This window comes from Venturia canescens, chromosome 7, assembly GCF_019457755.1.
Source record: "Venturia canescens isolate UGA chromosome 7, ASM1945775v1, whole genome shotgun sequence".
Lineage (NCBI taxonomy): Eukaryota > Metazoa > Arthropoda > Insecta > Hymenoptera > Ichneumonidae > Venturia > Venturia canescens.
In genome coordinates, this window is record NC_057427.1 from 3,079,226 (window position 1) to 3,103,439 (window position 24,214).

A 24,214-nucleotide genomic window follows, 5' to 3' on the forward strand; every position below is an offset into this window, starting at 1 on the left:
AAAATCACAAAATACTTGCACGCATTACAATCGGACCTTGAAGTTTTCCAGTCGCTTGTAATTGTCAAGGAGAAGGAAAGAGTGGACGGAATGGCAGTCTCATAGAAAAGCATCGGAATGAAGCGACCCACGAGACCGCATTATGTCGGACCAGCAAGTGAAATACTTTGGGAAATAGATCGCGCTGCGTGTTCAAAGTTACTCCAAAGTTACAGATCTGCGGATTGAGCGAACGATAAATTACGAACGAGATGATATGCTGGCACCATTTTCTCGGCTAAACTCTAACCACGAAAACTTTGACTCGAAACTTTATTAACGCACTCGCATGAAACAGATTGCGTGATATCCCGGTTTACAGAATTTGCCACTCGCCCGATCCGTTTCTTCCTCGGAGGATTTTTATCAGCGATACTCGAACTTTCCATTATTATATGTACTCCGACGAGGAAGACAACGGGGAATAATAGAAACGTTGAAAAAAACGATTTTCATATGAAAATCTGCAAGATTTACGGTTTCACTTCCTGCAAATCTTTATTTCGACTTGGGCGTTTACGTTTGAAATAAAATATGAGAAAAAGTAGATAAAAAATGGCGACAGTTGTCACCAGGGTTCGTCCGGACGAGCGTTCGACACGTTTTTTTTCCAGTTTTCATTTTCACATCACGCAAGCTTTCCCGCCCTCGTTAAGGCTTTCGTCAGAGTGATAAAAAAAGTTCTCCCGTAGGAAATAATGGCGAAAAAAGAAGCAAAGACTCTCGGAGTTTCTTCTCGTTGATGTACTTTTTTTCGAACAATTAAAAGCGGCGATACTCGCGAGTTTAGTGCACGCTCCTTGGTAAACCACGATGTTGAGGCGTGCGATGCACGAGCTGTAGGTGAAAGAACAACGCGGCGGTGGCAGAATTTAACGCGTCGATAATTTGCGGCGGATAGACTCGGGCTCTCTCGGTTTGTTACGCGTTACTTCGACCGTGACTACTTAACGATCTGTATCAGAATTGCTCGCGGTTATTCGTAATAATAGCACCCGTATTTCGATTGTTTTCCCCCCCCCCCCCCCCTCCTCGATTTTCGTTTATTTGTTTACTTTTATTTCTCTCCCCGTTGCTCCAAATCCGCTTTTCCTCACCAGACACGAAATTCCTTCTTTTGTCTCTGAACCTCTCTTTCTCTCTTGTTTACCGCAACACGGGGAGGTGTTACTTTCAATGCCTCATGGGTATTTCCTGAATTACATCAGTGCAAACTCCGACAGCTGCCAACTTTCGAGTGATATTGGAATTTTTTGGGGGAGATAAAAGAATCAGGCTTTCTGTTCTTTGCCTGAATTTACTAGTCGATTGTATCGAAATAATTCCGCAATCTGGTCACGTAACCTTTGCACGGGCGAGAAAGAGAGAGAGAGAGAGAGAGAGAGAGAGAGAGAGAGAGAGAGAGAGAGAGAGAGAGAGAGAGAGAGAGAGTTTTGGTTAGTGCCTCTCGAACCCGAACAAAACTCCACTCCCGTAACTTCGGAAAAAACAAGACTCTATCTATTCCCTACATTTCAATCCCTTACTGCTCGAGAGATTCTCAAAGCACTCGAGTTTCCAGTACGCTGCTGAATTCGATACATCGAGGGAAAAAAGCTCTCGTTTATTCAACATCAATTAAACTTGAGGAAACTCAATCAACACGTACGTTCACTAGCGATTCTTATTTACACTTGAAAAAATGAGTGCTTTCGAAAATTCATGAACTTCTCGTTAATCAGCTTGGGAATGAACACTCTCAAACTCATTCACACGTAACTCTGAGACTACCGGATTGAATAAATGAGAAAATCGATTTGGTTAAGGCGAAATAAATTTTTTCTCGCTCATAAAATCCAGCTCAAAAAGTGCTCTCCTATTTTTCTCATGTTTCCAGTTTTGACTGATTCAAGTAGTTTAGTCGTTCGATAAATTCCGTTCCTTAAAAAAAATATTACCTTACGGGGGGCGTTTAAGAAAGAAAACATGAAAAAACTTTTGTTTTTGACGCCTCGAAAGCGGATGTCAGTCATTACGTTGGTCTGCTCTGGTAGCAGCTGATTGAACTTCCGGCAAATTCGGGAATCGCGGGAATTTCAGCAAATTTATTCTTGAGACTGACTCACGTGCTTTCATTCGTCTAGTAGCTTCGCTTTTTTTAAATGAATTGACCATTCTTTTTTCTCGGTGCCATTACACCGACGTAAACTTTCTTTTGCACATTAAAAATGTTCCCTTGGTTATGTGTATTTCAAGTGTCACCGGTATCGACTCGATCATTAACCGGTCAAGTTGAAGTATAAATGTGATCTTTTACGACATTTTTAAAGCATTTTATTACATTCTTATGATGAAAATATTTCTCAATGGAAGTGTTTATTAATTTTATTAATAATTTAGACTTGAAATTAATCAACATAAAATAGTTTCAAACTCGAATAATTTTCGTCTCATGTACAAGAAAATTTAATATTAAAAAAAAATAATGAAAGATAGTTTGAAAAATGAGAATGAATGATTGTCGCACGAGTCTGGCTCGAGGGATTTTGTTTCGTGGAAGAATCACTGGCTGTGGATAATATTCGTATTAAGGTTGAAGCGCGTACAAGAAATGGGCAAAGTCGTTATTTCGAAAAGATCGTTTATTACGTCAGTCTCGAGCGTGCCTCGGTGAATCTTGGTTCGACGGTTGCGGGGTTGAATCTTGGCAAGGAATATCGGAAAGTAGAAGCCTGGGGATTGGAGACGATTGATTAATCGCGCAGTCGAGAGAACCGCGCGCGCGGCTTTCTTATTTTCCCGCGCGCGCGCGCGCGCGGTCACCCCGTCCAGACATAAAGTGACGGAAATTTTGGTTTTCGCGCACCGGTTTCCACTTGTTACCATAACTCCGTCCCGTTTTAACGCGGCTAATGCCAAGACGTTTATAGATTAATTGCTCCTCTTAACGCGCGAAGAAATTCGTCAGAGAAGGCGCGGCAGCTCGAGGATTTATGAACAAGTCCTTTACCCCTCGTCGCGTGTTTAAACTATCAAAGAAAAGTAAAACAACTTTAAAACATCAATGTTTTAAATCGCCTCGCTCTTTAAATAACTTTCTTCTATCGTAATGTTGCAAGATATTTAAATCCGTCCCAACGATTAACGATCTTCGTAACAAAGGATTTATTTCCCTAGCGTTAATCTCTTTGCGTTCAATCCCATTTGGCAAGTGCGAGCGCACGTCGCTGTTTAGAGTACGGACCAGTGGATCAACCTCACTTGGAATTTTCGAAATCGAAATTCCTTGAGACAGTTTGACCGAGGAAAAGAAAGAGAATCGACATTGAAAAATTCCACGTGCCAATTGTGAACAGCAAAAATTTGAAACTACCTTCTCAAATTATTGTAGTTGAGAAAAGCGAGCTAGCTTAATGGAACATCACAGACTTTCCAATTTCTCGTTCCCGTAACAATAACATTTCTCACATTGACTCTTCGACTATTTTTTTAAAAATTGACACAAGCCCCTTCCACGACTAAATTCCTGACTGATGGCTCCTCGTCTCGAACGCTGGCTGTTGCTTTTCCGATATGTCTGATGATGTGTACGTTCGCTGGTGGGCCACCGCAGGGTCCATTAGTCGGCTCGTCTTATTCCTCGCCCTTCCAAAAATAGTCCATGATTTCACGTTTCAAGGGTGTACCGCTGGTTAACGTTTCACCAGTCATTTTACTTCTCCCCTCTCTCCTCTTTCGCTCCTCGCTCCATCCCCTGGAAATATACAACGATACACGTGTGTAAATCCGTTAATATGTATCTCCGTATGTGTGTGTGTGTACATCGCGTGATGGCTTTGTAATAGCTCGTCGATAACGGAAGACAGACCGTTTCCGTGTGCCCTGGCTCAAACCTCGTCATCGTTATTCTTCGAGATCTATATATCCGAGGCTCTCGTTAATCTATCTCTAATAATCTGGAAGCCTCCCTTTTCCATCCACTACCATCCCTTTCATCACACGATTCCCTATTATTTTATTTGTCATTCGCTGTTTATTACGCTGCATTTATTTGCGTGATTTTTTTTCTCTTATATCGACGATGAAATCAACGAAGAAATGTACGAAATGGAGAAAACTCGGTGGAGAGTTGAGTATTGGAAAAATTACGGTGTTTTTTTGAAGGGTTTGGTCTAAAGATTTTGGAATATTCACATTTGGGAATAGAATTTTGGAGGCCGTAGAAAAAATGGATTCGCGGATGACTCGAGGTGATTTCTGAAGAGCCGGAAATCTCTGAATTTCTAGTGGTCGTAACTCAATGAAGAAACACAAACGAAGAAGGCGAGGAATTTTTTGGAGCGTGGAGCTCTGGGAGGTTGCTCGTAAAAAGATACGGTGATGAAAATTCTCGTAATTTATTTGTACGAGAACAAAGCTCCGTTCTGGAATAGTGTCAGGAGGCATTGACGTGAATCGAGCGAGAGGGCTTTTTGTAAGGTGAGCCATTCGTTTGGTGCACTCTTTGGGCTGCTCGCGCGCCCGAGTAATTCATCGGCGAAGAAGGAAGAGAAGTAAAACGAGGAATGTGCAACGAGACAACGCGAGGAGAGAGAGACGAGGTTCTAATATGCGAGCTTGGACTTTGCGACGACGTCCCACAGACGTCGTCAATCATCACTTTTCTCTCTTTCTCACTCGCTCGCTTTCCTTTCTCTTGGCTTTCTCCCTATGCGACTCTCCAGAATCACCGTTAAACAACCACGAAAATGAAGCTTTCAAAGATGATGCGTTATTCGCTTCGGTACATTCACTTCTCTCCTTGTTACTCATTATCCTCAAGATCACAACCGCGAGTTGACACTAAAATAGGCCTCGTTGGACATAACGAACTTCGAATCCGCCCCTCGCCGTCGTTACACGCGTTCGACATTTTTTTGCCCTTAAGAATAAAATCGATGCTAGATTCTCGCTTGCGGCTTATTTTTATTTAATTAGAACCGGTCCAACCGTCAAATTCACCGAGTACCGCGGGAGGCATGCGACCCTAATTCAAAAATAGCACGACTAATTGTCTTTTTAAAGATTCTTCGGGAACATCTCGTTTCGTTATGAAAAGGTCACCGACTGTGCGGGGTCCGAGCCTAGCAAAAAGTATGCTCGATTCTTCGCTCTTGAGGTTCAACTTTTATTCGTAAATAGCCGGAAAATGGGGCTGTAATGGACAAGAGTTTGAAATTATAATTTGAATAATTGAATGCAACGCTTATGAGCACATTACCTGGTACGTTGAACCTATCGGCCATTCATGTTACGTCGCGCGACGCTCCTCAGCCGGTTCAAAAAAGGTCAAAATGAGGCGACGAGCGCCCCTGTTCGTTTCTCTTCAATGGTGCTTTTACAATTCTTAGCAAAAAAGCTCTCTCAGGGACAACGAGACCTTTAGCTGTTTTATCATCTGTTTCGTCTCGCGTGCTGGTGCGGGGCGGTTTTAGTGCCGAAAGTCCGATAAAACGAGGCAAAACTCTCCGCATTAGGGTGATTATTTTTTTTTTCAAATAACGTTAAGCAAATCGACACCTTGGGAAACGAGCTTTGCATAAAATTCAAGCAGTTTAATTAGCCGAGTCTGATCGACGAGTAGACGCGAACGTGATCTGTAAACAGAACGAAAGAGAGATGGAGCGACCGAATGTGTGTGTTTGTGTGTGAGAGAGAGAGAGCCAGAGAGCTTGAGAATGGGAGATGAGCGAGGCGCGAGTGAAGGACTTTATAACGGATGCGTGTTTGACAATGCCTGAAAGGAGAGCTTAGCGTGAGCATTCGAGAGATTTCATCTGCCGTTGAAAACGCAGTTACAAAATCCGTACAAGCCAGAATTAAATGAGAGGAATTTCATCAATGTTCTCAACTCTCGGGTTTTCTCGGGTTCGTCAGGCGTTGGCCATATATTTTCCGAAAGGCCGTCTCTCTCTCTCTCTCTCTCTCTCGAATCGTACAAACTTTTAGCACCGAGTAGCGAGTCCTTTTGGCGTTGTTCAAATAACGCGACCATCGCGAACGGGCGGAGAGTCCGACGAGGAGTCCTTGCTCCCGAGATTAGACACAAAAAAGTTGAAGGGAATTTGGAAAAAGTGAGCGAAAAGTAATGAAAAAAGGGCCTCGCGAGTTCGCGGTTTAGAGAGCAGAAAATCCGAGGAGGAGCAGAGCAGCTTTCGTTGAAAAAGAAGGCTGAAAGGACTCGGAGCTCGTCATTAAAAAATAATAAATAAAAACCAACGAGTAAAGAAAAAAAAGGACGAAAGAAAGGTAAAAAAACAAAGCAAACACGAAGCACAAACATACATACTTATTAACATTCGTAAGCGAGTCTAAAGCTCTTATATACTAAACTGGGATATTCGTCTCGTGAGATACGTCGAGTCTGGTATTTATAGTACGTCACGAGAGGGCGTTCCCGTTTGATATACAACACATATACACAGATATACGTCTCTAAAGCTGTCCTCTCTCTAATATACTCGAGTCGCAGTGTGTACTCTTCTCAGTGATATTGCACTCTTATTCTCGAGGCTCGTTTTTCGGAGTACACGAATGAGCGGACGAGGGTAAACGCGTGCATGCGGTTGGCCAATCTCGTATGCGACCGTCATGCATATAAGCGTCAAATAACCAGCGGCAAAGTCCTCCAGACACCGAGCAAATGGCTTACTTACATACGTCTGTATACACCTAGATTCTCGTACGTACGCGCTTTATATACGATAATACGATCGGGCTGTTCTCTCGCGTACGGGGGAGAAACAACGAGAGAGCGAGAAGGAGCAGCGAGTATTGGGTATAACGTGACGAATATAACTCCCGAGTATTTCAGAAACGTGACGTTGATGTGACAGAAAAGGGGTTTGCACGTTGGTGCACTCTCGTATGAACCGCGGAGGGCCGGATGCATCATCGAGAGCATAGCGCGCGCGCGCGCGCGCGCGCCAGTTTTCCGTCTCGAAGTTTAAGTATACGATAGATTTTAAGACACTCGTTTGTACGTATGATTTGCGTGCGCGCGTACATATATTTACGTGTGTGCAGTGGGATTCGCAATCGCGAGTGGGGAAAAAATGGGAGGAGCGAGCATGCAGGGGCTCTCCTACGTGTGTAGGAGAATTTGATAATATGATCGTCGTCGGAGAAGGTAAGAGGTCGAGGAAAGCGCTCAGGTTCAATTAATTCGAGATATTTACGCCTCTCAGCATCCCTCATACTCTCCTGGAGCAGCCTATTCCTCTCTCATGACGGAAGAATTTTCAACATGTTTTACCTCTTGCTGCGTCTCTCTCTCTCTCTGTCTTTCGGCTCGAGCACAGGGCCAGAAGACAGAGACCTTTTTCCCCACTTTATCTTAGATATTCATCTTCCAATTTGTCCCGACGCGTAGCTTCCTCCTGCTTTCTCTGTCTGGCTCTCTCGCGCTGCTATCGCGTCACCCTCTCACTGTTTTTCGTGTACTCATTTGTTGGACAAATTTAAGGGGGTCCAGAGCCCAATTTTACTTGCGCCATTTATCTGTCGTTTGAGCGTTTTTTTTAACGATCTCCAATTAGCCCCTAATTATGGAAGATGAACGAGATTGTAGAATGATTAAAATAATAATAATCCGCTCTACCGAGCCCTGCTCCGGAGTCTGTTCCTCTTCGGTTAGACCGCGAGATGACGAATTTTTGCGTTCTACTCTCGAATTTCACGCTTACGTCGGCTGCGCCGGGCGGATAGAGTACCGAGAAAGACATTGTTACGAGGCTCTAATTGGCAAATGAGAGTTCGACGCGATGTTTCAGCGAGCTGTCACTTTGTGTCGCGAGGCTCGTTGCCCCATCGCGCGTTCCTACCACGTAGCCGGGACTTCCGGTTGTACACAAGAGCATTCGAGAGCAAACGCGCAAAAGTCGGGGACGTTAAACTTGGCGTCAGCAAACTCGAGCGTGTGCTCTCCGCTGCTCCCTCTTCGAAAAGACATTCCTCTATTACTGTCTATTAGCGAAACGCCGTTTCCGCCTTTGGAAGCTCGAGTTTCGGTGCGGTTTTCGATCGCTCGGACCTTTGCTCTTCCTGCCTCGATGAATCGGCCTTAACGAAGATATTTCGGTGAGGCTGTGACAATAGGCCAAAGAGGAACGAGGCGCGACGAGGGACACCGAGGCGAACACACCGCGGGAGGACCTCATCGACGTTTCGCGCGCTATTTTCATCGCATGGAAACACGAAGCGTTTAGTTCCTCTCCCCTCTCCTTTTTTCCCTTCTTTTTCTTTCCTACCGCTCTGACCCAAATCCATCGAACAATTTTCCTCCACACCTCGCAAAACCATCGGCAAGCATTTCTCGCGCACGATGTTCAAACCTCGCACGCGTCTATTGGCCTTTCCTCTTCTTCTATCGAAACGTTAAAAGAGCTCTTCCCTCAGCCTCATTCGCCTCATTCGCCTCCCCCCCCCCTTACGGTATCCCAGTCGCTGCTACGCGTTCACACACGGAAGTTTCACGTAAAGAAGAAGAAGAACTTTGACCAACCGGACGAGGGGACTGGAACTTGGCCAAAAATTTCTCCAACACCTCGTCTCTTCCACTCTTCCTCCTCCTGCTTTCCCCTCGTCGCTTTCAGACAGTTTCACGCCAGTATGGAACGAGAAAAACGTTGCACTTGTCTCGCTCTACAGAATCTGACCAATTTGAGAACCGGGGTTTCATCTTGTTTTTCCCCTTTGCTCTCTCACAGCAGTCTGCTTTCTTTCTTTCGTTTTTATCTTTTTTCCTCATCCGGAGCGTTTTTCACCCCTCGATGCATTGTCTCGCCAGAGACTATTTGCGAGAGGTGAAACAGATTGTGTGTCCTCCTTGTTGTGAGCATCGCCGAGGGCAGCCTCCAAAACACTCCCGCCATTCTTCTCCCCCGTCCTCTCTCAATCCTCTCCGATTAATCTAATTGGCCACGAGATCGTCTCCGAGCATTTTCTCCAATTCTCCCTCGAATGTATACGAGGCCCAAATACGATCAGCGTTTGTCACGGAGCACGCCGCCAACGAGGAAAATCACTGACATCTTCCGATATCTCACCCCGATCTCGTTTGGGAGAAGGCAAAATTGTGATCGGGCAATTGTCGAGTTACGCCCTGAACGCTTATCGCGGAGCTTTTGCGCCTTCCGAGGCCCCGTGACATTTCGCCGGATCGTATACTATTTGTGAACTCTTTCCTCTCTCTTGCGTCCACACTTCTTCTTCTTCTTCTTCTTTTCGTAACTCTTTTTTAACCATTGACGAACGAGATTTGCCACCGAAATCGTCGGTGCTCCCGGGACAGGACAGTATTTAAATGAAATAATTACATTCTGAAACGTGAAATTGGAGCGCGATACGCTAGTTTTCTACTAGTCGGTTGATGAGATCGTCCAAATATTCGGAGGTATATCGAATATTGTGGAAATCAAACGTCGAGCATCGACGCAACAGCCCAAATTCCCGGCTGTCATTGCTCGCGAGAATATTTCCGTAACGAAATCATGACGTGAATTACTGGAGTGAGAGACGGCCAAAACGCAGCAACTACCGAGCGCACCGGGGGAGGCAAGTGACGTGGCAAAGTATGCCAAATCGTACAGAGCAGGAATTTCAAAGTGGTTTTCACTCCTGTTGGCCTCCGCTGCTACTCCACGGATAATGCAACCTTCAACTCCGCTGATTTCTGATGCTCGAGGGCTCGCTCTCTCTCTCTCTTTCTTTCCCGCGGTTTCTTCCGTCAAAAGCTCCAGATTTGTCTGCGTCGCTGCTCCTTGACGAGCGAACGAATACCGCCGACATCGCCCCTTGTCCCTCAGGCCGCTTTCGCCCTCGCTTACAATATTTACGAGCTACTAAACACCTGCTAACGACCCATAAGTCGTTATACTCGTACGATTCACCCACTCTTCTTCTTCTTCTTCTTATTCTTCTTATTTATACTTCTCTTTTCGACCTTTCGTCTTCGACATTTTCAACAGATCCACCCAAATACATCGTTAAACAAAATAACATTCGAAACGCAAGCCTTCCAACTTTTCACTACTAAATTATTCCCGTCAAACTTTGTTCCGCGCTTTTTATCGCTTTGAGAAAATCGCCTCACATTCGGATTACCGCCTTTAAATTAGTCCCGTCAACCCTCAACTCGTTTTCACGTCATTCTTTATTACACCCAACTTTGAAATAAAATCATAAAACTCTTGTACCCTTCATTTTAGCTCAAATTTTTTACTATTCGTAAAGCACTCTTTATGAAAAAATAAACAGTGCAACGTGAAATAAATTACAAAGATCAAGAGGAGCCCGCTACTTCTCTTTTCGATCGTCGCAAACGTCGCTGCATAAACTCAACGAAATCTTTGTTCCATTTATCTTCCATATTTTCAACGAAAAATAAAATTTTCCATCTTCTCGTCAAATCGAGGCCTCCGGTCCATTCAATGGAAGCCAATTTCGGATGTTTCGCGAGACAAAATACAGAAAAATTGACTGTCACGACTATGATGAATGGAGGATTCGAGTCCCATTGCTCCGCATGGACATTAGTCATAAAGCGATCGATGTATCGAAAATTTACCCTTAAATGAATAATGTCCGGCGTGGGAGTGAGCAGCCACACTGTAACTCTTAGTTACAATGGGAAAGCACGAGTCCCCGGAGAATTATTAGTCCGTTCGTGTCTCACTTAGAGTTGGTCTGTTTCTCGAGCGCTTCGGTTACATAGTAATTGAGAGATGCTTCGCGGGGTTCAAAGTGCATTATCGTCAGGTTGGATAGCGAGGAAGGTGACACATGGATACGAGAGCTGCTTCTATAGCTTATATATTAATCCTCGACATTATACCGTATACATTCGTGTGCGTCCGTACACGTTGGAGCCTCTGGCTTCCCGAGAGACAAGCCCAACCTCGTGATCTCTGTTTGCCCTGCCCCCGTGACGCTTTGCACCCGTTTCGACAGCATCGGCAAAAAGATTTAAACTTCAGGGTCTTCCCTCACGCTTCGAGCCTGCTGTACACGACTTTATTTCTTATCTTTTCCTCTCCTCCCTCTTTTCCCCTTGCGTTTTCAGCCCTCGGCGCTTTACATATTTCCCTGCATTTTTCAATATCTTTTCCTCCTGCCGTGCTTCTCCTTATCCGCGCGTGTGCAGCGCTCACCTCGAGCGCGCCATCTCACAAAGTTAAATTGAACAAAAATAGAGAGGAACTCTGGCATTTTGAATTCATATTCTTCCGCCCTCTTTTTGAAAGTTCAACCTCGGGGGCTTTGATATTTTTTAAATCATTTCTAGTCTCGCGACGATCAACAATAAATTACGCGAGGTTTATTGAATTTTTTATTCTTTCAGCACAGTGCTTCCGTTCGTTTTCACTTCTCCATTCAACTGCCCCGAGCAAGGCTGCTTCTTTAGTTTACGCTATAATTGGATTCGTATTGCTGAATAAATTTTTAGTAAACGCGAGTGCTGGGGGTGGGGAATAATATTTTACGTTTGCTGTTAATTTCGTGGCTATTCAGAGCGTGTGAAAAAACAGCCTCGAGATGCCCCGTATTTTTCGACTCCTCAGAAGGCAATTACACTTCCGTTGTCACGTGCTACAAGAGGAAAACCTCACACGTGCTTATCTTATTTATTCTCGAGCTCCGCGAAGTTTAATTAAATTGAGAAAAAAATATTCTCACTTTGTGCACCGTGACGTCTTTTGTTTCTTCCCCGACCCTTCGTTTTTTATTTTTCTCTCGGTTTTATCTTCTTTCAGAATTGCAGCATCCTTCGGAGCAAATCCGGAGAAAATTTCTCGGTAAAATTGAACGAGAAAGCGTTGAACCCAAATTTCCTCGCGTCCTCGTCTCGGAGCGAGGGCGCTCCGATCGCTCCGTTTTCTTCTCTTTATTTCTTCATTTATTCGAAAGGCGGATGAAATATACGGTTTAACTCGGATTTGTCGAGTTGACAATTTATTCTTTGGAAAATAAAATGTTCCTCCGGCGCAGCAACGCGAAAGAGAAACGTATAAAAGTCTCTTCAAACGCTCTTGTATACACGAGCATAAAATTCCACCGGGTTGGCTTTCTCTTCGAAAAATTTTCGCCCCCCCCCCCTTTTCTTTATATTTCACCCTCCTACGTATTCTCAAGTATTTCGCACAACGAAAAAAACAGCCTTTTCATCTTGTACTCCATACGCACGTGTTATTCGATTTCCTCCCACGCGTTTCTTTTTCACTCGAACTGCTGCGAAGGAAAAACGGCTTGAGAAAAATTGTTCCTACTCTCATACAACTCCCGTTTTTTCTCAAATACTTTTATATTTATCTTGTACGCGGAGAGAGAAAAAGAGCAAACGAGAAACAAAAGACAAACGCGATATTAGCCTAGAAACCTCCAAGTACATCGAGTCCGCAGAAATTTTCTTATTTTTTCTTCTTCTTCTTCTACCATGTGTTACAGCCTACGAAGCTGAACGTCTACAAGAACGATGCAGAGAGTTGGGACTACACGACACCCGTCCTGAGTGAGTATTACCCTCCAATTTCGTACTCTCTGAACGCTCGCACACACGGACAGTAGCACACGCGAGATATTCTCATTTATTAGGCATCCTGTTGTATCGTCAATTTTTTCGAAATCACTTTTTCGCTTGTTTGCTAATGATCGGTTTATTATTCATACACACTCTGTTACGAAATACCAGCAAGAATTTATCCGCGGTGTAAATTAACCATACAAAACATGGCGTTTATAATTCAAAGTTTTTTCGTTACCGCTGATTGAAAACGACCCAAAGCGTTGCAATATCCGAACAATAGTTCCGAGCGATAAATCAATCTCATCGCGAATTTATGTCCGCTGGCCAGTTAACGCGAGCCAGCATCATTTTCGGGATTCGACATTTCGAAAATTAGTGCATTATTTATTCAAAAACATTATCAAGTATTCAAATTCTCAGTGAAATAGAATGACACAGTTCTGTGAATGATCTTCATACTCGATAGCAATAATACCGTTTTATAATATTGATCGTTCACATTTGCACACTGTTTTTTTTTTTCAACGAATCCTCAAAAATATCAATCTCATTTGAATTCAATGATGAAATAAATTGTACACCGATTCGACACCGAATTATTCAACTTCAATTTATCTCCGCTCATAATTGCTTCACGAAGAGCTCAACTCCACACGACGCTGACGCTTGCAACAAGTCCAACGAAACGAACGAAAAAAAATGTGCAATTCACCAATTTTTTATTTCACGAATCATTCGTTTAGGTTGAAATACTACGAGAAAGAAACAAAAAAAAATAGGGAAAATTGGAAAAACAAAATTGGAGATTCGCTGCTGGAATTATTCGAGAGTCTTTTTACATAATTTCGTTGGACTCGAACGTTGCAAACTTCAGCGTCATCAACTCCTCGACTCTACCATTGAGTTATATCACTCATCTATTCTCGTAAAACGTTCTAACTAACATCAACGACAATTATCTCGCCTCTGTTGTTATGCCTCGGAGAGTTAACGTGCTCGGATGGGTCGAAGGTGTAATTTCGGATTCCCCAAGTTTCAACCAGATGGTAGGTCGCTTCGTGTGGACCCTCGACCGCTCAAATACCAACCAAGAATCCACACGAGACGCAAACATTTCACGTCACACGTTCTCATCGATCTTCTATCTTCAATGCACACAAATTCCCTTTTCCATTTCGCCCCCTCTGCTCCCGCTCTCTCTTTCTTGCTCTGAGCTCGGTCTGTCGATCGATTTAAATATCGCGTGACACATTTTTATATCGAACAAAATCGGTTCGCTAATCAACGAGACGTTCAGATTTACACAACATATTCATGAAAATTACGAACCAAACATTTTTCAGACATCGAAACTGATTGATTCAATGTTGACTCGGCAAACGATAAACCTTTCACATTTGACGATCCAAACATTTCGTGAAAATTTCGTAGCACCGCGCAGAGACTTTTTCCGATCCCACGAAACAACAATGAGCTTACGCTTCCACTGGAATTTTCATGAAACTTGAGAGATTTTTACGAGCGAACATCAGCTTTTTGCGGAAATTCAAACAAACTATGCGAGCTTTGTGGTGAATAATAGCAACGCCGTACACGACCTTTTGCATGCCCGTTGAACGAATTTTTAGTGCGTCGAACGGTAAAAAGTGGAGATAAAGATTCACCAAGTTTTTACTGATTACGCAAACACAGCAACAAAATTCTTCGAAATCGACAAAATTAAAAGCACTTTCTTCATCAATCTCGACACAAATACTGGCCCTTTGAGACTGGGCTTCGTAGGGTATCAATTGGGAGATTCACGTGGAAACGTCAACGGATAATCCACGAGGCAGGTCATTTGGGGACAAGAAAAAATTGCAATGTAAAAAGTTGTCGGGACTCGCAACGCATCACGTCCGTAATGTTTCCGTGCTGTTCAAAATTAGCATCCCATTGTTCGGGCTATAATAAGTAAACGCAGCAACCGTTGTTGATGAGAGATTCACGTTGAAATTTCCTGGCTCACGTGTTTGAAGGAATTACGGTGAATAAACCGTAAAAACTAAAAGCACGAAAGTGACATTCGGCAGCATAATTCCCCATTTTGTTTGCGTACACTGCAATTTTCAGTTCGTATGGACGCTCACTTCCTCAATAGCGAGTCCACTGTATTTACGTTTCTCAAAAAACTTCACAGATCTACTCGAAAGTAACTTTCCTAAAATGTTTACTTCAAAATTCTCAACGTCCACGCAGGGACCATGCGGTGCCACTTCCAAAACTTCCTAGGCGCAATTTAAAGCAGGCGCGCACATTATTATTTTTCGCATTATTTAACGGATCGCTAAAAGTCTCGATCGCTAAAATATTGTCGCATTCGAGGGTGCTCTTGTGCACAATTTCGACGTCGAGACGTTGAACTGCCAGTACAATTTTATTCTTTCCCGAAGGGCACGGTCCATTCTCCGTGCAACATGAACCGAATGACGTTTAAAACGTCATTCGATTCAAACAGTTTTTTCCTCTTACGTCACTTTGTTCTCGACCGAGATCGTTGTTGATCGAACGAAAATTCATTATTTTCTTCCGAATTTTTAATCGTTTTCAATGTTTTCACAGTCAAAATAGCACCGGAAAAATTGCACATTCGAACACAAGAGAGCTCTCCTCATAGTGCTCAGAAATATTTCGACTCCAAAATATCGCTGCACCCCAGAACATTTTTTCTCTCTTCTGATAGAGTTTTTCTCTCAAAATTCTTTCGTTTCGAAAAATCGTGTTACCAAAACGTTCCTGTTATTCTTAAAACGCCTGCTCCGACGTTGTCTCTGATCTCAGAGACTCGGAGATGTTACGATAGAAAAATTATTCGACAGAATAAATAAATCAGAGCAGAGTTGTCGCTCGGAGTATGGAGAACAGTTGAGCAGAGTTTCTGGACTTCGTTATAAAGCAGCGGTCTTATCTTGGAGTAGACAGACTTTGGAGTGAATTTATTTCGGAATGTATCTTGCGATGCGTAGAAAAACTGAGGGAAGATTAGGGAGGAGACAGGGGAGTGGATAAGTTGAGGAGGAGAGACGTGATCTGCGTAAATCTAGAGTTTTTAAGAGCGGAATCATCGAGGACTGGCGTCGAGTTGAATCGCTGAATCGCAGTGGCTCGATAACTATACTTTTGCTCGAAAACAGGTGCGCTCTCTAAACAGGGAGTTGGAGTGGAATTTTCATCGAATAAAGTTGCCGCGAGTAGAGCCGTTGGACTGTAGCAACAGGGCAAATCCACTCTTGCGACTCGATAGTATTCCTGCTCCAAACATCGCTGCTATTCGCGTCAATAACGTTTCTACTTTTCCGCATGTTTAGGCGGATGTTGAAAATGACTGATGACACGAGAGGCGCGTATCGCGGCGTTATGCAGAGTTTATGAATTCGAGAGTAGAGTTTTCGGGAGCCGAGCTGTTTTCGAGTGCGGAGCTGTTTAGAGCTGAGAGTTCTTTTTTGCGCCATTGAACATTTTCGTTTTTCACGATCAGTCAATAGCGCCGTTTGGCAGTTTATTTTCCTATGAATACTCGATATTCCGCTGGGGACACTGTAAATTTAAGGTCTCACATGCACCGGGGTTTCTTCGTTTATGGCATTCAACATTTTCCACGATCAATAGCTCGACGGTCCATTTACCTCCATGCGAGGGTCCTGAATATTTCACTGAAGACCGAATATTGTTCGATGCTCAGCCATAGTGCTCATTTTTATTTGCAATTTTTCGCTTACTTTTTGCCTTAAGGTAGTTCATCCACGAAACGATTTTCTTAAAAATGTCTTGAAATTTACACAATAACAATGAAGAGTAGAACGAAGGTTTGAGAAAAAATTCGAGACGATTGTCTTGCTAGTAATAAAGATATGTTACCTTAAATATTGAACGCAATTGGTAATGAGCACTTGTTTAACCTCAAATTTGATTATTTAAGCATTTTGTTGCTTCTTGGCTTGGCCCATTCCTGTCATAGCCTTCTGTCTTTTGATTAATACTTTTTTCTTGATCCATTTCCCGTTGTGTTCTCTATCTCCCCTTTGCGTTCTCTAAAGCGATTTTTTACATAAAAACTATAGTACTTTAGCCAGTGACGAATGAAATTTCGGGTTCGCTCAGTGATGGATCCCCGATTAATTAATAACTTGTTATTTCATTAGCCAAAAGATAAGTTTTAAAAATGTATTTACAATTTCGAATTAATAGCTCTGACATTAATTTAAAGCGATTATATTTTTAATTAGAAAGTAAAAATCGGTCAAATTCAGACACTCGTAAAATACGACCCTTCAGGCATGATCTTGACAATCGACGGTAAAAAGGACGTTGAAAATTTCTTCACATTGACCAGGACAGGCCATTTTTCCGTGTGTCTTATCAGCAAACCGCGGCCACAAATTCAAAGCATTTTCGGAGCGTCAAAATGTATCTTTGTATCGAATATCTGAAAACTAGTGTCTCAGGCCAGTTTCCTTGATGAGTAAAGAAAAGAAAGAGCGGAGGGTCGAACGGAAAAATATTTTTATCACGAGAGGGGAAATCACTCGGCGACACGACCTGTCGTAACGTCTAAAACTGAGGAATTTCGTGCTCGCGTTCCAATTATGCGTCGAGGCCCAAGGCGTACCATCAGCCACCCACTCATCTATCCCATCCTTCTTTCCTCCATTTTCTTCCTCCCCTCCCCAGTCTCTCTCTCTCTCTTTTCGAGCAGTCAAGTATACTTTGCTACAGAAACAGCTGGTCTATGGAATTTACACGTGCCTGTATATATACATTTGTTTTATATATATAACGCCGGAAGATGTCTCACACTTTCGACGCCATTAGTTTCGTCAAACTTCCATCTCGGATTTTCATTTATACCGTCGTTTTGACAAAATGTGCGTCCATCACAAAATGTATCTTCGATATTATGCAGGCTCTTTTCTTTTCCGATGTTGAAGTACTTCAGTCGCTGCACACACGTTTCTATTGATCGAGTAAATAAAATGTTGAACAGAATGCTTTTGGGATATCACTCGCATCTTTTTAGTTTTCGTATTGATTTTTGTGTGAGAAGAATTCAATAAAATTGGACTGAAAGAATGTTCGGAGTCGTCCGAACTGAATTTATATTGCTTTTGACGAACGCTGGTCATTACCGGGCTCATCAGTGCTCGTAATTCCGCTGCTGCTCTCACTCGAGGACTCTTTTCCTAGTTTGTAAAATCCACTGAAACGTGATCTCTCGAAAGGTCGATCAATTAAAATATCTTCGCGTGTCTTTCTCCACGCGTTTTATGGCCGACGAGTATCACTTCTCATCGACGACTCCTGCCTCGTTTGTCCTGGAAATTTGCCAAAGAATCGATATTAAAGAAAAAAAAAGTAGTTTTGGCGCGTCGAATTAATTAATTTGTCAGCCGACGTTCCGAAGCTCTCAGACCAGCTCATTTTGGTTACGCACGCACGTGCATTAGCATCACAATGCCCCGGTATTTTCGTGCTCCCTAGTCGCCTCTTCTTCGCCGTTCTCTTCTCAAGAACAATCCAACGATATTAGACGGACTGAGGAACATATGCGACTCGGTAGAGGCTCGAGCTTCATGAGAATTTATTGACATCTAATTAGAGCTTGAATCGCTCGACGATTCCGCGCTTTCTCTTTCGATTATCGTTGTGAAAAAATGTTGCCTCCGTTCTCTTTGCTAATGTTTGATCGACTTCCGGTCCAGAGAAAAGGGAAGATGCGCTCGAATACCAATAACGTCCCGATGAATAATTTATTACCCAAAAGTGGTATACATAAAAATGTGAAGAAAAAAAAACGTATTCAGAGCTTTTTCGATGGAGAAAAAAGGACGAAAAAATCTAAGGGAAATGGAAATTTGGCCCGGTTCGGAGCTCCATGGCGGTTGGAATGCAGCGGCACACGAATAAAGCTTTTCTGGCTGTCGCGTATTCTGTCTCGCAAATTTCAAATCTCCATTGTACGTGTGCGCGCGTATATGCGTGTTCTGCCATTTGCCAGTTCGAATCGCATCGGTGGCGATGCGGCTCGAGATGAAGATGAACAGTCGACCACCGTTGCGCGTATTTGAATAACCGACGAGGAAAGAAAATGGAGAAATCGAAAGAGGACAGGTTTAGTGACGGGAGAAAGAGAGGCGGAGAGGAATCGAGGGAAAAGTCTTTTCCTCTCTGTTTATCGCTCTGAAAGAGAGTCTCGGAGGTTTTCACGGAAGATTTGAAGCAGGCTGGCCAGTCAGTCAAGTCGACGAGGCGCGAATCGACGCTCCAAAGCTCCACGAAGAAAACTCAAAGTTCTTCATCCCGCGCGCGTTGGCGACGAAACCTTCCTCCCCCCTTGCCTCTCACTTTATCCTCCGTTCTCTCTTTCTTCATCCCTCCCCCTCTCTCTCTTTCCCACCCAAACGATACAACCATAGACTTTCTCATAGAATCTCAAATCTCGTGTACGACAGCCATCAAGAGACAACTCCATTCCCCCCGCCCCTCGCGTTTCGCCTTTCTCCTGATGACGTTTATCGAGTTCTTCAGCCTCCGCCACTTCCGCTCGGCTTTTCGAGCACTTCGTTTCTTCCTTCCCCGTCGCTTCATCTCACCAGCCTCGTTCGGCGTGCCAGCAGGATTACGTGCGTATCGGCTAAATATCCGAAAATTTATGCTCAAATTAAGCCTTTCGATGCTAATGGTCCGGCAACATCGCAATATATATCGTGACCGATCATGATCGAATCATAAAAGTCACGAAAATTCGTAAAAAGAAAAAGTAAATTTAATGTTCAAATGCCTGAAATTCGCCACACAAATGCCTCAAATAGATCGATTTATCCAAAGGATTCTAGTGATAAAAAAAATACAGAAAATACAATGCTCTGGCCCGACCTGGGGGAGATTCAATAGCAGAATAATATCGTATTTTTATCCCTCCGGCGATTCTGTATCTGAGCGAGCACAGAGAAGTCACCTATGTAGATGCGAAATACAGAAAGAGTGAGAGGAGGACCAGCAAGGGAGAGAAAGGCATCAAGAGAGGGAGGGAGGGAGGGAGGTCTCTGTACAAGCGAGATAGAAGCCATTGCCATGGACCAGAGGGCAATATGCAATGTTCCCGATCATGCTATATGCCATCCCGTGGCTTATACATCCACGATATTATGCCCATACGGTTTATTCAAAATGTATATATACCTATACGTATGAGCTACGAAAATATATATCGTTTATATTATACGTACATATGTGGTGATACTGCAATAGGGCTCCTCCTCCAGAACGTTATATTCTCGTGCACTAGGATCTCGTAACAGCTCGTTGGTTCAGTTAAATTTCGCAAACGCATCAGATATTCGTATATATATGTGCGAGTACAGGCTAACCAGAATTGCAATCATTTTCAAACGGGCATGGTTTCATGCAAATGAAATATTTTCAAGCCCCGAGACGACCTTTCTTAGATTTTCCTCCCGAGAAAGCTCGTTTTTGCCAACCTACATTGTTTGGCTACGTGTAATAAAGCTGGAAAAAAATGCAATTTTCTCGCGTGTGCGTTCAGGAAAAAAGCATCGATAAACGATGAAATTTTCGAAATTTTTTTACACACCTCCGACGAGCCGCAGACTTTTGTAATATCCTCACGTACGTATACGCGGTCAGATTGGTGGGGATACCTAGGAATATGGGTGCTCGGGCTCGACGAGAGGATCACCCAGGGATGGACGCGGGGGTCGCGAAGGGTTATGAGTTCCTCGAGGTCACAGGATATATTATTACACCAATCGTGTATAATGCTCCGCGCGGAGCTTTTGCGATAACTCCTTAACGACTCTTGTTTTCCCTAATACCCTTTGGTCTGTCGTTGATTCTCGATTTGTACACGAGGACCTTCGTATTCTGCGATCCAAATATAAACCACGTTGTGTATATAACGGACCGTCCATATTTTTCCACTCGAGAATCGACCGATATTTAGATTTTATCTGTTACGAGCTTCGCTGTTTATTGCTCCAAGAAGTGGCGGTTGAATTTTTGTCGGTTCTATGTCCGCCCATGGGACGAGTTTTCAGTGGGAATAACATTGGCGTTAGTGGGAAACATTTTGTTGGATCGTTCACGAAAATCGAGTTGATGAACGATCGGGAAAAAGCGGAATGAACGTTGCTTCATTTTCGGGATTATAATACGAGTTTTTAGAGTATTTTGCTGTTCATTCATCGTTCAGTATATTAATCGCTGCAGAGGCTGGAGGAACAACGAATTAAAATGAATAGGAAGATTAACGGGGAGAAAAAAACTGAAGGAAAAGAAACGTCAACGGACTTCCAAAGCAGATAATTTATTTTGCTCTCGCGTGAGAGGAGCAGAGCGGGGGGGATACTTGTTTTCTGTAAGAGCAAATGTGCACTGACCTATCCCAACGAAGCCTCCGAACTCCGCTCGCCGCCGCCTATATACCTCGAGAGACTGCTTTTTTTCAGCCTCTCACATTCGACTATTACCGGAGCATCAATTTTTCTTTCCTCCCTGATGCAAGAAAGACCTCTCAAAGCTCTCTTTCCTCGGTTCTCTCGGCTCGTTAATCGTCAGGGGATATCTTTGTCGACTCTCGACTCCTCGACGATTACTCTTTCTTTCTGCTCTGCCTGCTCCCTCGCCCTGACACACTCGTTGTTACGTATCTCGTGTTTTTATACACAGCTCATCAATCCAAGATTAAACGTAGCCACCGAACGCCGCACTTACAGACACTTCCTAGTGTTTACGTTCCTCAAATTTGTCTCGCACTGAAACCACATCGATCAAACTTCGAACGGCCACGTGTGGCTCACTCTTATTTTCAAATGGAAAATCAATTTAGCGAATAAAATAAACTTCTTATTAAATCATATTTTTAAAATAAACTCTTATAAAAATTAATCGTCCCTTAAGCCTGATAAAAGCTTCGGCACGAATACTCGCGGCTGTGATAAAACGTCCAAAGTTTCACCGCGAAGCACTTTGATCGAATTTAACGAATGATTTTTCATTAATCTTTGAAGGAGATCAGAATATCCTCGAACCGCAGGTTTCACATGCACTGATAACGATTGCCATCTTCTCTTTGTGTTTCATGCGCTTGATATATCGCCTATCATCCTGACTCGATACAGAAACTTCTCCTGGTATAGATATATGCCGATGGAAAATGGATAGAACGCCGAGGAAATTGAGCGAAGGAAATTGAACCGCACGCGACGAGCGAGTCTCTTCTTCATCTCGCCGTGTGTTCGTGACGACGAAACCGCAGAAAGCGAGAAAAAGAGGAGAGGAGAGAGCACGCCGAGATAAGAGAGCCGCGACTGCGAAACCTCCCCCGACTTTCTCTCCCGTGATATCGAGACCCAATGAGAAAAAGTGAGCCTGAGAACTTGGAAATCTTCGTATCCCTTTCCCCGGGCTCGAACTCTCTTGCTGTGTAGTCGCGACCGATAATTGAAAGCTTCTGAGGTCCCCTGTCAAGATCGTTCTTACCTGTATATACATCGATTTCTATCTTTTATGGCGTTTTATTGCTCGAGCCTGGTACCTCCGTTGCGCCAGCTGCTGGTGTTCGACCCACGGGTTTACGTATATTTATATTTTTCATGAAAATTTCGCAGCTTCCTTCGGTACGCTCTGCTTGTCTTAACGAGATTTTTTTCCCCTCGAACAAATTGATATCGCGTGAATAATAAATTATAATTTGATTCCTTTCGTGCGGATTCGATTAAATATTCATTTCCTTTGGCCAATAAAATGTTCCCTTTCGTTTAAACTCGAATCAACAATTTTCTTTTTTAATGTATAATTGGGGACAGTCTTTTTGCAGTAGGAAAAACGTCGCAATGATTTCGTCCGAGGATTTGAATCCTCGTGTGATACAACGTCAATTGAGTTCTCAGTTTAATTGAAATTCTCCAAATTTTTCTCTCCATTTTCCATGACTCCGTTCCGCGGCGGATTCTCCGCAAATTCAATATAACAGCAGAACGCTTTTTTTGTCTCTCGGTACTCGCTTAACACGCAATCCCTCGGGTACGGTCGAAACTATAAATTCGAGAGTTTACGTTTAACCCCGGGAGGTGTACTCGGAATGAAGAGACGCAGCCTGCAGGCATTCTTGTTACGAAATTCAGCAAAATCTATTATCCAATATACATAGGATATTTGCTCTCGAATCAACCGGCCTTCGTCCCTTTACGATCGTAAATTCATTTTTCAAAATTTCCTCTCAATATTTTTCTCACACGAAGCATCGTTTTTTATTGCTTTCTTTATCAATAATTTATTGGTTTGGACGTGAGACAGCGATTTATTGTCGTCGTTTAAAATCCTTTCGCACCACTTCCGGTTCAAACGCAACGGAACCCAACAAAAGTGTTTTTTTCCCAGAAAACATGTTTTCCACAATTTTTCACAATTTTAGCAAAAACAAAATTAGCGTGCCACCAAAAAATTATGTCAGTCGTCCCATCTTGCTGCTGTCGTTCGATTGATCGTAAATTCAAGGGAGCCTCAAGAGCTTTCGGGTTCAGCGCCTTACATACGTCCAGCAGTGCCTAACATGAGCTAAAAGAAAAACTGTTTTTAGAAAAGATAGCAATAGAAATGATAAAAATCATTTTTACACGTTGTTTATTAGTATTTAAACTTTGTAAAAAAAATTATTTCATGTTTTTTTCGACTACAGAGAAAACAATTTCGAATATTTAAAAAAAAGCTTCAAAAAATATGAAAAACTGTACCAACTATCATACAGAGCGTGCCAGAAAAAGTAGTTTTAAAAACGCATTTTAAGTTTCGAGTACGCATCGGGCCTCCTCGTGTGCGGCCACGTTTTCTACAATGACTTTCGATTTACAGGGAACGTTTACAATCGACTTTCACAAAAATGCGCCTAAAACTACAGAAATTAATATAATCCTTAAAAAGATCGATTTTTATAAAATTCTGGACGTATGTCAGGCCTCAATGAGGGTCGCGGTGGTCGATTTCGATCGAAAAGTCTCATACGGTTCTCGTAGAATTTGAGGAACGGAGGTCCGGCACGCGATTCAAACGCGGAAAATTCGTATCATCTGACGAGTCCTTTTGTTCGCCGTAGTGTGTATCACACGCGAATATTTAGCGGTGAAAAGCAGCAGAGGAATGTCCACGTTAGTAGTCTCCCGATTGTCCGTCACTGTATTATAGATCGCCGAAAGAGACTAAGGGGAGATTGATTTATGGCTGATCGTGAGTTCCAGCCTCTAGGGTTATCTCGTTAAAATCCGTTTAACGATTCACTCCCAGGGCGCATCGTAAGAGTCGAAGAGGGGGGAGGGCAGGGCGAAGAGTACGTTAAATCACACTCACATTTTCCTTCACGCACACGACTTTATATTCGTCGACGTACACATTATGGATGTATGTATTCCGATGCTTAAACAAACAATTTATGTCGAGCTCGTAGAGTATCGTTGAGCATACACTGTCATCCAAAAGTTTTTATGCACCCCCTCGTTCGATGAATTATTTTTATCTATAGTTCTCTCACATGCTGCCAAATTATCCTTTTTATGCTCGACTCTGTTCGGGTTTATTATCGAA

At 43.1% G+C, this 24,214-nt stretch overlaps 1 protein-coding gene across 3 annotated transcripts in view; it reads left to right on the forward strand.

The window, feature by feature from the left end:
• Positions 1-24,214, forward strand: part of LOC122414008 (heterogeneous nuclear ribonucleoprotein L) — a 77,244-nt gene that overhangs the window by 38,779 nt on the left and 14,251 nt on the right. For all 3 annotated transcript variants that reach the window (XR_006261680.1, XM_043424749.1, XM_043424750.1), the window contains exon 6: positions 12,502-12,565. Coding sequence is in view for 2 of the 3 variants with exons in the window: in XM_043424749.1 (XP_043280684.1) it covers positions 12,502-12,565 (64 nt within the window). In the remaining variant the exon portion in view is untranslated. The remainder of the gene's footprint in view (positions 1-12,501; positions 12,566-24,214) is intronic.